This window comes from Rhodnius prolixus, unplaced genomic scaffold (genome assembly GCF_049639745.1).
Source record: "Rhodnius prolixus isolate KJV_2025 unplaced genomic scaffold, Rpr scaffold_5, whole genome shotgun sequence".
Classification (NCBI taxonomy): domain Eukaryota; kingdom Metazoa; phylum Arthropoda; class Insecta; order Hemiptera; family Reduviidae; genus Rhodnius; species Rhodnius prolixus.
In genome coordinates this window covers 24,245,602-24,259,784 of record NW_027411624.1, presented here as the reverse complement: position 1 = coordinate 24,259,784, position 14,183 = coordinate 24,245,602, and the positions used below count along the sequence as shown (strand labels likewise).

The 14,183-nt window shown below is 33.4% G+C and overlaps 1 protein-coding gene across 2 annotated transcripts in view; it reads left to right on the top strand.

Annotated features, from left to right (window-relative positions):
* The window catches only part of LOC141458953 (synaptotagmin-15-like), a 147,155-nt gene that overhangs the window by 120,502 nt on the left and 12,470 nt on the right, over window positions 1-14,183 (top strand). The window contains exons 8-9 of one of the 2 annotated variants that reach the window (XM_074137579.1): window positions 3,043-3,150; window positions 11,833-12,107. In XM_074137579.1, the coding sequence (XP_073993680.1) occupies window positions 3,043-3,150; window positions 11,833-11,991 (267 nt within the window). In that variant the 3' untranslated portion in view covers window positions 11,992-12,107. Of the gene's footprint in view, window positions 1-3,042; window positions 3,151-11,832; window positions 12,108-14,183 lie in introns of those variants that run through there. The other variant, XM_074137578.1, reaches the window with a different exon arrangement.

Below are 14,183 nucleotides of genomic sequence, written 5' to 3'. Positions count from 1 at the left end.
AATATAAACCAGAAAGGAGATGTGTGGCCTCATTCTTGATAGTACGTATGAGGCTGCCTATTGTAATGTAGGGCGTAGGTTAACCGTTTTGTGGTTGCTGCGTCTAACTTACCTCCTCGATGTTTTTTCTTAGCTCGCGCTCTGCACGTAAACCTACCCTGCATGATTTTTATTTTATATGTATATATAAAACAAAGAATAATTGTTAAAAATATTCATTATTTTCTCATTTAGCGATATTATTAAGAGAAGTCTTACCTTTCGTAGTAATTGAAGCTCCTAAAACGTATTTTCCTAGATACGATTCGTACGCGTAACATTATTTAAGTATAAGGACTGTTGTAATAACAGAAAATGTTAAATCAACTATGAAATCGCGCTAATTATAAAATGTGGCAACACTTGCAATTATCACAGATAAATTAGAAAATAAAGCTTCTTAAAGTAAGCCAGTGCTCTAGATGTTTCATCGCCTCAGCATTGAATCCTGGTGATTGAATATGCCATTGACAAGTTCAGCATAAAAATTTAGCCAAGTTAGATTTTGATTTTTCAGAATACGAGGTCTGTAAATTAAGTAATGAGACTGATTATTTTAAATTTTTTAATTCCAAAAGAATTACAATTCTATATTGTTACCTTCAAAATAACTTCCTTCTGAAGCCACACAGCGCTGGAGACGTTTCTTCCACTCCTCATAACAGTGCTCGAACTCCGATACTGGAATAGCCTTCAGCTGGTCGGTTACAGCCGTTTGAATATTTTCGACTGTCCCAAAATGAGTTCCCTTGAGGTGATTTTTCAACTTCGGGAAGAGAAAAAAGTAACAAGAACTCAAGTCAGGCGAATAAGGAGGCTGAGGAGCCACAGGAATGTTTTTACTGGCCAAAAAACTCAGTTTATTGAAATTGCTGTGTGACAAGGAGCATTATCGTGATGCAACACCCACTTGTTCTTGATGTTTAGTCTCACACGAATGGACCCTTTTTCGAAGTTTTTCGAAGAACCTCTCGGTAAAAGTGTTGATTGGTCCGTTTGACCTTGAGGTAGAAACTCTTTGTGGACGATTCCGTGGATATTGAAAAAACAAATCAGCATGCTCCTTGTCACACAGCAATTTCAATAACGAGTTTTTTTGGCCAGTAAAAACATCAGTCCTTGTGTCTTTTTTTCTCTTCCCGCAGTTGAAAAAAATCACCTCAAGGGAACTCATTTTGGGACAGTCGAAAACATTCAAACGGCTGTAACCGACCAGCTGGAGGCTATTCCAGTATCGGAGTTCGAGCACTGCTATGAGGAGTGGAAGAAACGTCTCCAGCGCTGTGTGGCTTCAGAAGGAAGTTATTTTGAAGGTGACAATATAGAATTGTAATTCTTTTTGAATAAAAAAATTTAAAAATATCAGTCTCATTACTTAATTTACAGACCTCGTACATAGACATTACTAAGTTTATCTAGTTCTTTACTTTTTGCAACTTTTCTTCTGTTTTATTTTAATATGGCTTTATTATTTGCATTCAATACAACAACATGAAAAAGCAATTTAAAATGACCTACTTATTTAATGATCCTTTTATAAAACTAACCTTTTTTATTTATAAACATTTATTTTAAAAAACTTCCAAGTGGTAGAGGGAATATTTTTTATGCAACATATTGAATGAAAGAATATAAACGGAAATTAAAAAGCGGCTCGATATATTTTATACATATATACTTTGTGTGTGCGTTTGTAAATGTTAGTTTGTGTGAGTGTGCATGGCAACTAATTACGACAGGAACCCAATTTCCAACGTAAAATGGGGCCCCCCTTTACACCAAAAAAAGCGAGAGGTACATAATACATTATTCCCATTTATAATAAATTAAATATTTAAACTACCAAAATTACACCCTTCAAGTGTAACCCAATTTAAAAATTTTATTAAAAATAAAAAGTCTGAAAAAAAAAGCTTTACACGATGAAAATAAATTTAAAGTAAATTAAAACATAAAAAAAAGAGTAATCATTCATTTTCATAAAATATAAGGTTATAATTATAATAAAGATCTATCAAAATTCTTCCTTTGATTTTTTTCTTTTAATGCTCAAGATATCTTTTTATCGAAAGAATATTATGTTTGACAAAATTTTCTTTAGGTATCTTTTTTTAATCGATGTAGGTGATAAGATCGATATAGGTGATAAGATCGATGTAGGGGAAGATAGAGATTTAATATTTGAAGTTTTTATCCTTTTCCTAAAATTTACAAATATAAAGAAGAGGAGGTTTAGAGACTTTTTAATTTAATTTTTTTTTAATCATTTATTTATACATTTTTTTTTTTTTATCTAAAGACAGATTGTAAGTATTGGAAATGACACTGTTGACTGATAGATGAGTTCTAATTAAAGAAAATGTCTGTCAGCAAAGGCACCATTTATACGATATACTCGTATGTAAAGTGAAAACGGGCAGAATTTCGTAGCATCCTAATTTACACATTTAATGCTGCCTTAGTAATTTTTTTTTTTTGCGTTTATTGTGCTACAATCAGCGCGTTAGCGCTATAAGTAACAATGATACAATAGAGTAGTAAATGATAAGGTAACGAGTGGAGAAGTTACCCAGTGGTAAACACTCCAAAACATTATATGGTTAGTCTCCTCTTCACTTGAGAGGAGATCACGAGGCCACTGTCTTTTAAGACGTCTTGTCGGGTTGTCAAGGAAGAGTTCTAGAAGAAAGATTTTGAGCTAGAGGATTTATTAGAGATTGCAGGCTGAAGTGGAGTTTGCTGTATCGTGTTTTCAGCGACTTGTGCGATAAAAGGAATGTTAAGGTATGTATAGTCAGGTTGGAGACATAAAATGGAGCGTTTACAATAGTTAGTTCGAAGTATTTTAGATTGGAGCGTTTGGTTGAACCCCCAAAGCTCTATTCCATAAGCCCAGATGGGTTTCAAAATAGCAGGCCTTCGATAGAGTATGGCACACCGGCCTTAATAATTAGATAATAAATCCAAACAAAAAATCAATACTTAGTTGCATTATTTTTACAGGAGTGCGACGGCCCGGTATCCGATCTCGGCGAACTTCTTGTCTCCTTATTCTACAACGAGAATCTGCATAGACTTACCGTCTCAGTAATTGCCGCTAGGAACTTAAAAGTAAGTTTTTAGCAATATGCATTAAAAAAAAACTGGTAAATATCTTTAAAATTAGAAAAGCGCTCCAACAGATCGATGCCTGGAATTTTTAAAGATGCATTTTGGTATGTCTTAATAACTTCATTATTCTTTTTCTATATTTCGTTATTGCTTTACTGTAATATCTATGTGTTTTTATGGATTTTACAACAAGGACCATTATTTATCTTAGAACAAAACTCCGACATGAAACTACATATTTCATGTTTACATGTCATTTAGGTGTGCAACCCTCCTAGTCTAGTGGCGTAATTAATGGAAATTTCATATAAATTAATAAACGTGCCCTCTTGCTTCTGGGAATACCGTTGTTAGACTAAATAACCTAAACAGGCGCGACAGAAACCTGCTGTATCGTGCTGTGTAGTTAAATATCTTAAGTGCTTAAAGATTGTTACAGTCAGCATTAATTATTAAGATTCGCAATAAATTGCAAGTAGATAGTGTAACGGATGTTATGTGAGATATTTTACTTGCGGAAAGATAGTTATTATTATTATTATTATTATTATTTTATCTTAATGCAATAAGTTTTAATAAGGTCCTTACTACATTGCAGTTTAACATTTTGAAAACTTAATGATTGGTATATAATGAATGCCGCAGCAATAGAATGAGAAAGAAATGTTGGTTGAACAGAACGAAAATTTAGAATATTGTTCAGTCTTTGGTGACTGAATCAGTGATCCAAAAAAAAAAGAAGATTATTGCCAATTTCAGTCATAAATGTTTAAATTAATTTTTGCCAAGCTTTTGACTTAGAGACTAGATCTTATTCAGAACTTACGCTATTAACAGTAATATTTTTTACATTGTTAAACCTAAGTTGTGTCTTCTGCCCTTTACTGTGTTTTATTTACAGGGTGATCCATTTAAAACACACCAATCGCTAATAACTTTTTAGGAAAGCGGAATTTCGAAAAAATCCATAAAGTAAACTATATGTTTTTTTTTGGTCTAGTTTTCAAATTTTCCATCCCCGATGCCGTATCTTTATTCTTGGCGGAGTTACGGCTAAAAACCCAATTGAAGTTTCATAAAGACCACTGGTTTTGACAATGATTCTGGAAACAACATATGAAATTGTGAAAAATGACGTTGACCTCGTTTCGTTACCCCTAATATTTGTTGAGATATTTAAGATCAAAATTACAATTTTTATTTATTCGTTAACGGTTTTCGATATTAATTTTCCACCAGAAATACACGTTTTGGGAGGCCTTCTGACTGTAAAATATGTTATTTGTGACGAAAAGAACAAAAATAATAATAATTGAAGATTTTAAAGAATGTAGAGAATGTAATGGTTATGAGTCAGAATAAATTAGTTTTATCATCAAATAAAAGCAACCAACACATCATTTTAATGTACTCCGTATGCAAGACTTTTGATCTATGAATTCGGTAAGAATATCTTGCCAGGGTGTTGGTCTAGTGGTCAAGAGCGTGGTTTTGTAAGTGGGAGATCCCCAGTTCGATTCTTGCATATGCAGTCATTCATAATACTTTAATACATCATAATACTTTTTTAATACAATGTAGACATACACGGGATTCGAATTTTCATTGTCAAAACCAGTTGTCCTTATGATACCCTAATCGAGTTTTTGGCCGTAACTCCGCAAAAAATAAAGATACAGCATCGGGGGAGGAAACTTTGAAAACTAGAAAAAAACAAAAACATATAGTTTACTTCGTGGGTTTTTTCGAAATTCCGCTTTCCTAAAAAGTTATTTTCGATTGGTGCGTTTTAAATGGATCACCCTGTATATACTGTTTGAGTATATAAAATCATAGCTGAAATTAATTGGTTCCCTTTAAACATAATTTGTTTAACAAATGGTAATGATCGCTGGTTATTAAGTTATCAGATTATTGCCATCTATAAAAAGAGGAATTTATATTGAATTAAGGAAAGAATTCAGTCATCGAACAGTTTATTTGGCTGATGGTGCTGAATTGTATTTGCCAAAGAAATTACTTATAGTATTGCTCAGTTAAAAATATCAAAACAAATCATCTTTTACTACATCGAACTGGTAAAGTTTTTAGTCACTATTGAGCAAATTTGTTAAGAATGTACCTGTTAGAAAAGATAATCCACTTAGAACTCTTCCATCTAGAGGAGAGTGTTGTGTTGTCCCTGACAGACTTCACTTGCCAAAAACAGAGAAAGTTGTCCGTTTATACGAAAACTACGTAAGTGTTTTGACAAACATAATGGTCGATTATTTGGATAACTTCATAGTTTGCTTCATTATTTAGTTAGCGTTTAACTTGTTCTTGTCCAAGCTATTCTTCTTTCATATTTTCTTACACGTTATTTTATTTTTCCCATTGTACGTATATCTATGTAACATCGAGTCTCTATATTGAGTTAGGAAAGAAGGAAACTGTTCTTTTAGGAAATGACATGTTATAGTCTCAATTTTCAATTTGTTTCCACGAAAATTGAATTGAACTATGGTCGAGGTTCTTCTTAAGATCTTATTAAGTTTCAGTACCTTACGATAATCCACCTTTAGATATAGACATACAGAGTTGCTAATATCTACAACAATACGTTTCAAACAAATTCTGCCAACGCTTAAACCAGAAGATATTGCGCTTACAGAATGAAATAATAGAAACAGACGATATTGTTGGGCTTGCGGAATTTAGCAGAATTGCAGAAGAATTAGAAGTGTTAGAATTGCAGGAAAAAAACATTTTTTGTGTTTTACCACTTTTCGTGATGGATCATTTTTTTAAAGAAAAATTGTTGCAGATAACTGTAAATAATGTTCGCACTTGACCTTTACATTCGTCAAGGCACTCGATTCATGTAAATTACGTGCTCAGAATTTCTTATATTTCCATAGATCTCAAATTCAAGTTTAAAGATCAAAGCCAACCAGCAGCGCTTGAAATTTTCAGAGTAGTGTGTGTGAGACATAAATCTTCACTTGCATCACCACCCATTCCTCACAATCATATGTTACGCCTCATTTCTGCGAGGTTAAGTGCAATCATAGAGGTTTTACAGAGCAGAGCATTAAAACGTATTCCCATAATGTTGTAAAGTATCGTGCAATTTTTATTTATAGTTTACTGTTCTTGCTTGTATTCTAGTTAACATACACGAATTTAATAAATAATATCTCTTATATTTATGAGATCTGCATTAAATTCCCACAGAGAGATAAAATGAAATTGTCAGTGCTCTTCAAGGGAAATTGAATAAAATGGAATATCAAATAAAAGATTGATTGAATGTTTAGGGTTCTGAAGAATTCTTAGAGCATTCAGCTTGGTATTGGTATTGTGTGAGCGAAAACTTATTTCTCTAGCCGCTGATAATAAACCATATTGCAATCATATTTTGATGAAGTTTTCCATCAAACATTCATCATTAAGCTCCCATTAGTAGACAAAAAATGGTTTTCACAAATGGTCTGAGTTACCTGTTATGACTTTCTTATTCCAACTGAAAAACAAAAAGTCGTAGAAATTTCAAATCTGATGTCTTGTATTGATTCTAACAAGGACCTAAATACTTCTTACATCTGTTTCTTAAGAGGTCATTTGGTTACATCACAGCCACAAAAACCAGTTGCTCACTTCTCGTGTTAAAATTCCATTTTATTACTTCACATCTCGATATTAATATTAATATAATTCTTGCAATATGCAAATATTGTTTTCAGTTATAGGTATAGTTATATTATAAATTCAGTACATTATATAAATAATGAAATTTAGGTATTCATTTCATAAACTTCTTAACTTTAACATAGATTAAAAATTCTATTTTATATTTTAAGAATTGTTCGAAGGAATTATTTATTTAAAGAAAACAGTAAATACTTTAACGAGTTTGGTAATTTAATTCAGTTAGTAAAATCTCTTACTTTAGTATTACATTATTTAAATAGAAGCACTTAAAATTACTAAACAGACATACCTCGAACGAGTTAGACCGTGTACCTTCACAGTCCATCTTAAAATTGAAATTTATAAACTGAAGAAATGTTTTCGTTTGTCCTAGAATACGAGGGTCGTTTGAAAAGTCCGTGCAAAGTCAGAGAGATAGCACCATTGGCGCGTATCGAGGTTATGTTTAGTTAGTAGCATCTCTTGGAAGAACATACACACCAAGTTTCAGCCAGATCGGTCTATTTCTTTGTGTTTGGCATTCGTTTTAATCGAGGAAGTCGAGTGATTTTCAAAAAATGGACGAAAAAGAATTTCGTGTGTTGATTAAACACTACTTTATGAAAGGCAAAACGCCTCAGGAGACTAAAGAGAAGCTTGATAAACATTATGGTGACTCTGCACCTTCGATTAGAACAGTTTATAAGTGGTTTCAAAATTTTCGGAGTGGCCATATGGGCACAAGTGACGCTGAACGTTCTGGACGCCCTGTTGAGGTTACCACTCCAGAAATCATTGACAAAATCCATGATATGGTGATGGATGACAGAAGAGTGAAGGTGCGTGAGATTGCTAGTGCTGTGGGCATCTCGAATGAACGGGTACATAATATTTTGCATCAACATTTGGACATGACAAAGCTATCCGCAAGATGGGTGCCGCGATTGCTCACGCTTGACCAAAAACGAAATCGTGTGAAGTGTTGCAAGGACGGTTTGCAGCTGTTCCAGAAGAATCCGCAGGACTTAAAGCGTCGTTTCGTCACTGTGGATGAAACATGGATACATCACTACACTCCTGAGACCAAAGAACAATCTAAACAATGGGTTACCAAGGGGGAATCTGCGCCAAAAAAGGCGAAGACCGTTTCTTCCACACCTCAGCAGTTGTGGTCGCAAAATTAATGGAAATAGGGTTCCAACTCGTTTCACATCTCCTCTATTCTCCAGACTTGGCTCCCTCGGACTACTATTTGTTCCCCAATATGAAGAAATGGCTGGCGGGAAAAAGATTTTATTCAAACGAGGAGGTGATTGCAGAAACGAATGGCTATTTTTCAGACTTGGACAAATCCTATTATTCGGAAGGGATCAACAAACTAGAGTAGCGTTGGACGAAGTGTATAAGCCTAAAAGGAGACTATGTTGAAAAATAAAAAAGGTTTACCCCAAAAATTAAGTAGTTTTTATTTTTGCACGGACTTTTCAAACGACCCTCGTATAGATATAATAAAAAAAATAAATAAAAAAATGTTGCAAAGATGTCAGCCCCATTTGTTTAGTATGCTGATGCACTCCTTTTTGAGGCACCTACACAGTGAAAAATGTTTAAATATCCTACAGAATTTACAAGACTCTCCTACCAACTAAAATATAAACTAGTTTTATTATCTGATCCTTGCAGAATGGTTATTTCAACAATGATCCACTAATCTAATTACTTAACTGGGTTATAAACTGAATCCCAAGGATTAGCTTTAGTTTTAATTACAGGAAAGAAGAATATATTACTTCTCATCTATTATTTCTTCGATGGCTAAGTAGGGTAAGTACTTTTTGGACATAATGTACTTTTTAGGCAAGGCGAGAACTGATTCCACTAAATTGGTAAAAAAATCTTTTTATAAAAAAGGAATTTATCATTGCTAGCAATAATTCTGAACTCACTTCTGGTAAAAAATTTGAGATTTTAGAAGCAAATTAAAAGAGCATTTACTTTCTTTTAAATATTCTTAAGTTATAAAGTTATAAAAGTAATCTACTTGTAAGTTGTTAAATAAGGTATCTCTTCTTAAAACAAAAAACTTGAAAAAAAAACTACCTTAAAAAAAAATAACCTACTCAGGAATGATAGAACTCAGAAGAGTTTCCATTTATTTTTCGTGACAAAAAATTTTCAAAATTAGATTTTGAGAAAAAATTGTTTTTAATGCAGGACTGTGTATATTTACGTTAATGTTTTTTTTTTTTTTATAAAACGAATTCTCGAAAACATCTCTAGCGAATTCTTTATTGTCTATTTAATGAATTTAAGGCGCGTCAACATCTGAGGTTAGTTTAGGCTATTACTTTCAAGTTTTTCTTTTATAAGTAAAATTTTTCAAATTAATGCATTAAATTTCTGGAGGAATTATAACGTTAAACGGCTCTCTATAGAGAGAGCTAGTTCCACCTATACAATATTGACGCCCTATTATTTGCAGGACTAAAACTACAATGTGTCTGAAGATAAGTACCAACTTATATCAAATGTTTCGCAGTTGATAATTATTTACTTAAAAACTACCTTAACGATCTTCTGCTTACTATTATGCTTGTAAGTAAAATTCTAATTCTCAGATAGGAATGTATTCCCGGAGAGCTAATGTGAGAATGTTCGACCAAGTGTGATCTACACCGAACTGAAGTTTTGACTCCATTGTGTAATTAATAATTGAGGTACAGTTACGAGGGTCGTTTGAAAAGTCCGTGCAAAAATAAAAACTACTTAATTTTTTGGGGTAAACCTTTTTTATTTTTCAACATAGTCTCCTTTTAGGCTTATACACTTCGTCCAACGCTGCACTAGTTTGTTGATCCCTTCCGAATAATAGGATTTGTCCAAGTCTGAAAAATAGCCATTCGTTTCTGCAATCACCTCCTCGTTTGAATAAAATCTTTTTCCCGCCAGCCATTTCTTCATATTGGGGAACAAATAGTAGTCCGAGGGAGCCAAGTCTGGAGAATAGGGGGGATGTGAAACGAGTTGGAACCCTATTTCCATTAATTTTGCGACCACAACTGCTGAGGTGTGAGCTGGTGCGTTGTCGTGATGGAAAAGGACTTTTTTCTGGGCCAATCGTGGGCGTTTTTCTTGCAGCTCGGTTTTCAAACGGTCCAATAACGATATGCACCTGTAATAGTTTTACCCTTTTCCAGATAGTCGATGAGGATTATTCCTTGCGAATCCCAAAAGACAGTCGCCATAATCTTTCCGGCCGAAGGAACGGTCTTCGCCTTTTTTGGCGCAGATTCCCCCTTGGTAACCCATTGTTTAGATTGTTCTTTGGTCTCAGGAGTGTAGCGATGTATCCATGTTTCATCCACAGTGACGAAACGACGCTCAAAGTCCTGCGGATTCTTCTGGAACAGCTGCAAACCGTCCTTGCAACACTTCACACGATTTCGTTTTTGGTCAAGCGTGAGCAATCGCGGCACCCATCTTGCGGATAGCTTTGTCATGTCCAAATGTTGATGCAAAATATTATGTACCCGTTCATTCGAGATGCCCACAGCACTAGCAATCTCACGCACCTTCACTCTTCTGTCATCCATCACCATATCATGGATTTTATCAATGATTTCTGGAGTAGTAACCTCAACAGGGCGTCCAGAACGTTCAGCGTCACTTGTGCTCATATGGCCACTCCGAAAATTTTGAAACCACTTATAAACTGTTCTAATCGAAGGTGCAGAGTCACCATAATGTTTATCAAGCTTCTCTTTAGTCTCCTGAGGCGTTTTGCCTTTCATAAAGTAGTGTTTAATCAACACACGAAATTCTTTTTCGTCCATTTTTTGAAAATCACTCGACTTCCTCGATACAAACGAATGCCAAACACAAAGAAATAGACCGATCTGGCTGAAACTTGGTGTGTGTGTTCTTCCAAGAGATGCTACTAACTAAACATAACCTCGAAACGCGCCAGTGGTGCTATCTCTCTGACTTTGCACGGACTTTTCAAACGACCCTCGTAGCTTGTGAGTTCTGTTATGGCCAGCGGTGAAAATGATTCCAGATATCAGTCATATGCTTACGATATTCACTAATAATAAGAAAGCTAAATGATTTTTAAATTTTTGCGAGTTAAATGAACCCTAAACAGTTTATTATTACATTATTAATGGATAAGCTTTATTGTAATTGATATAACTAACTGGTTCTTATGTTCTTATAATTATAACATATTATATGAAAATCAAACAATGGATTTTACGATACATTAATTATTACGCAAGAAGTAAATTAATGAACCTTGTTTAAGTTTGATGTGTGGGCGTTGAAGGTGAATATCCTCCCTTCGTCTTTATATTATCTCACTTTATCTTCACCATGTCTCGGGTAGAGTCTCTCTACAGTATGTTCCTACTTCTCAACCTCCCCTATGTACACACAAAGAGGTGTTAAGTAACTACAATGTGCAAATAATGCTCTACTTAACATTATTCCGTTTTATCTTATAAATGCTATGTTCGCCTGTAAATCCAGAAATTGTACGCTACAATTATATATATAACCTATCTTCTATCTTCCTAGCTCGAGCAAGAAGTATTGTGAAATTGCAAACATAGTCCCCAAGAAGTAACAAATAAAAAATTATTTATAAGCACATGAAGACTTCTCGATACGGTTAACTTATTTATAAGCACATGAAGAATAATTGATAAGTTAACCGTATCGAGAAGTCTTGACAAATCTTAAATAACATCATCGAAAGATCACTACTTTCAAACAGAGTTACGTCTTCCTCTCCCAAATGAATTATATGTGGAATACCTTAAGAATTTGTAATTTTGAAGTCTATTTAAAAATAAAGTGCGTTCTCACCGCAGCAAATCTTAATAGGACCATCAATCAAGTTAAAACTAATTTAATTGTTTCAAAAAAAGTTTTAAGGTGACATTTCAGATCAAGTGACTCCCTGGTCTTTTCAATGCACTGCCGGCCTTATATAATGTTCTCTTGCTACAGACAACTCTCTCCAACACTGGAAAGCGACAGAAAATTATAATTAAAATACTGAACTCCAGATTGCTAGTTCAATTAGAAAAAGTACGCAGAGAAAAATCTATTGAAGAGGATTCAGAATCTTGGAACGTTGCAACTAGAAATGAAATGCTAATTATTTGAAATGCAAAAAGAAACATGAAAATTAATATTTTCATTAATCATTTAAACGAAGATACAAGTTGAAATAAAAAGATCTTAATAAATTTAAAAAAACAAACAAATACATATGTTTGAATATTTTTTGTTTACAATTTTTCTGTAATTCCATATCTTCATATGGCAGTGTGCCAACTAGATTATTACTGCCTCCTGTCCGCATGTTGTACGTAAATATCACATCATCAGCAAACATTCCTCATTTACAAGACCGAAGTAATATAGAGATTACATCTAGCGGCTGCCAGTCTAGTTAAATGGACCATTACTTGAGCTGTTTTTTAATAAATATGACTCCCTTCACCTTACAACACTATTCTATCATTTTACACAAACATTTATAAATCTACAAGATGGGGTAAGGTCTGTTTTTGTTGATGAAACGAAAATAAAGTTCTCTTTTTTATATATATATATTTTTACCTAAGTGAGCCTCTCGAAACCTCTCTATTCTATTAGGACACCTGTTCGTTCCATAGTTACCATTATTTTTAAGAAGAAGAAGCGGGACAGATCAAGTTGCTAAAAAATCTATTTAACAGTAATACCTGCCAACGCCTTTTAGGTAAACAAGCATCTGGACTCTGTCCAGATATTAATAAAAAGTTTGGCACTCACTAAATTAGTGACTAAATAGATTCCTTATTGGTGGATTTTACAAAAACTTAAGAGAAAACTGTTAACTCTGATGAAAAAAATTAAGAATTTCATATACGGTGTTCGACGGTTGTCAATTAAAGGTGTATGGCTTATTATACTGAAGCGATATCAGAAGAATAGGGCAAATTTTATCTCATATTTTGAATTAGGTACAGGATATTCGTTAGATGTCCGAATTTTGCAGCAGTGGTTTGGACCGCGTTAAAAATAACCTTACTGATGTTTTGCGCTGCTAGAAATTTTGCATTGTGTTTTTTTTTTAATGCAGTAAAATAAAATGTATAATGTGCCTACTATTTAATTTTCCTTTGATTTGCGATGAAACGAATTATACCTACAATTCGTTGCCACCGCTACACCCAAGAAACGACTTAGGCAATCAAAGCAGTGATTCCCAGCTAGGCCAAAAACGTTTTAGCAGTCTCTGCTCTAAATGTATCTATTTAGAAATTTCTTTTAAAGAAAGTAATTTAGAACTATTAAAGTGGGAAATAAAAGGAAACTAAAAAAAAAATTATGATAATTTTTTGGGCAAGATATTATATCTTAAATTTTAAGGAAAAATTATTTTAGTCTAGATATCAAGAACTCAGAGGTTGCTTGTGTATTCTTTAAATTATTTATTACAATCTACGATTCTACCACCTTAATATTACTAAGGAACAAAGTGCTTTGCAAACATCCCTTTACAAAATAATAAATATAAAAATACAAAGAAAATCTTATATATAATACGTTTATACCATGTTCTTGATTAGAAAACATTCTGGTTTTTCATATACACAGATACGCGTATATAAGCTACGCAAAACATATGTTGATAAATGGCATCTCTGTAATATCCTTTAACAAATAAAATCATAAGAAAGAAAACATGTTGACGTCCTAAGTAAATAAAGATTTGGTAATTTGTGGAAGTTCTTGGTTAAAAAAAATAAATAAATAAAAGATTACTGTGCAATTTGTAAGAGGAGTTCAGGCAGAGCAACATGTAACAAAAACAACAAATCTAAAACAACCAATCAACTAACTTAAGTGATTGTGGAGGCGGGTAATTCTTCTGCCACCCTCATGCAGACAAAACAAATCTGTCCACCCACTTATTGCTAGTAAATCTATCTATTATAAAAAATGGCAGTGGCAAGGTTATCCATTATTGGTAATGGAAGTTTCTAAAGAATAGTAAAATTAGTTTTAAATCTGTCAACCTTGGAATTAAAAAAAGATTTTCTGTGGGTGGCTTGGTGATGAAAGCAAGCCGCTCACCGCGAACTAGAGTAATAAAAGGAAACGAATCAATTCCATCAACCGAAAATTGCAATTTCTTGATTTAAGAGACTGTTAAGAAGTTCCTCTTCCATGTAGAGATTATCCTTCTTTAGTGTAATTATCGAATCAAGAATTAAGTAAAATAATTGTTGATATTTTTTTTATTATTATTAATGCAGGGAGTTAAGTGAGTTCTTGCAAGTTTCCTCGCAGTAAATGGTTACCAT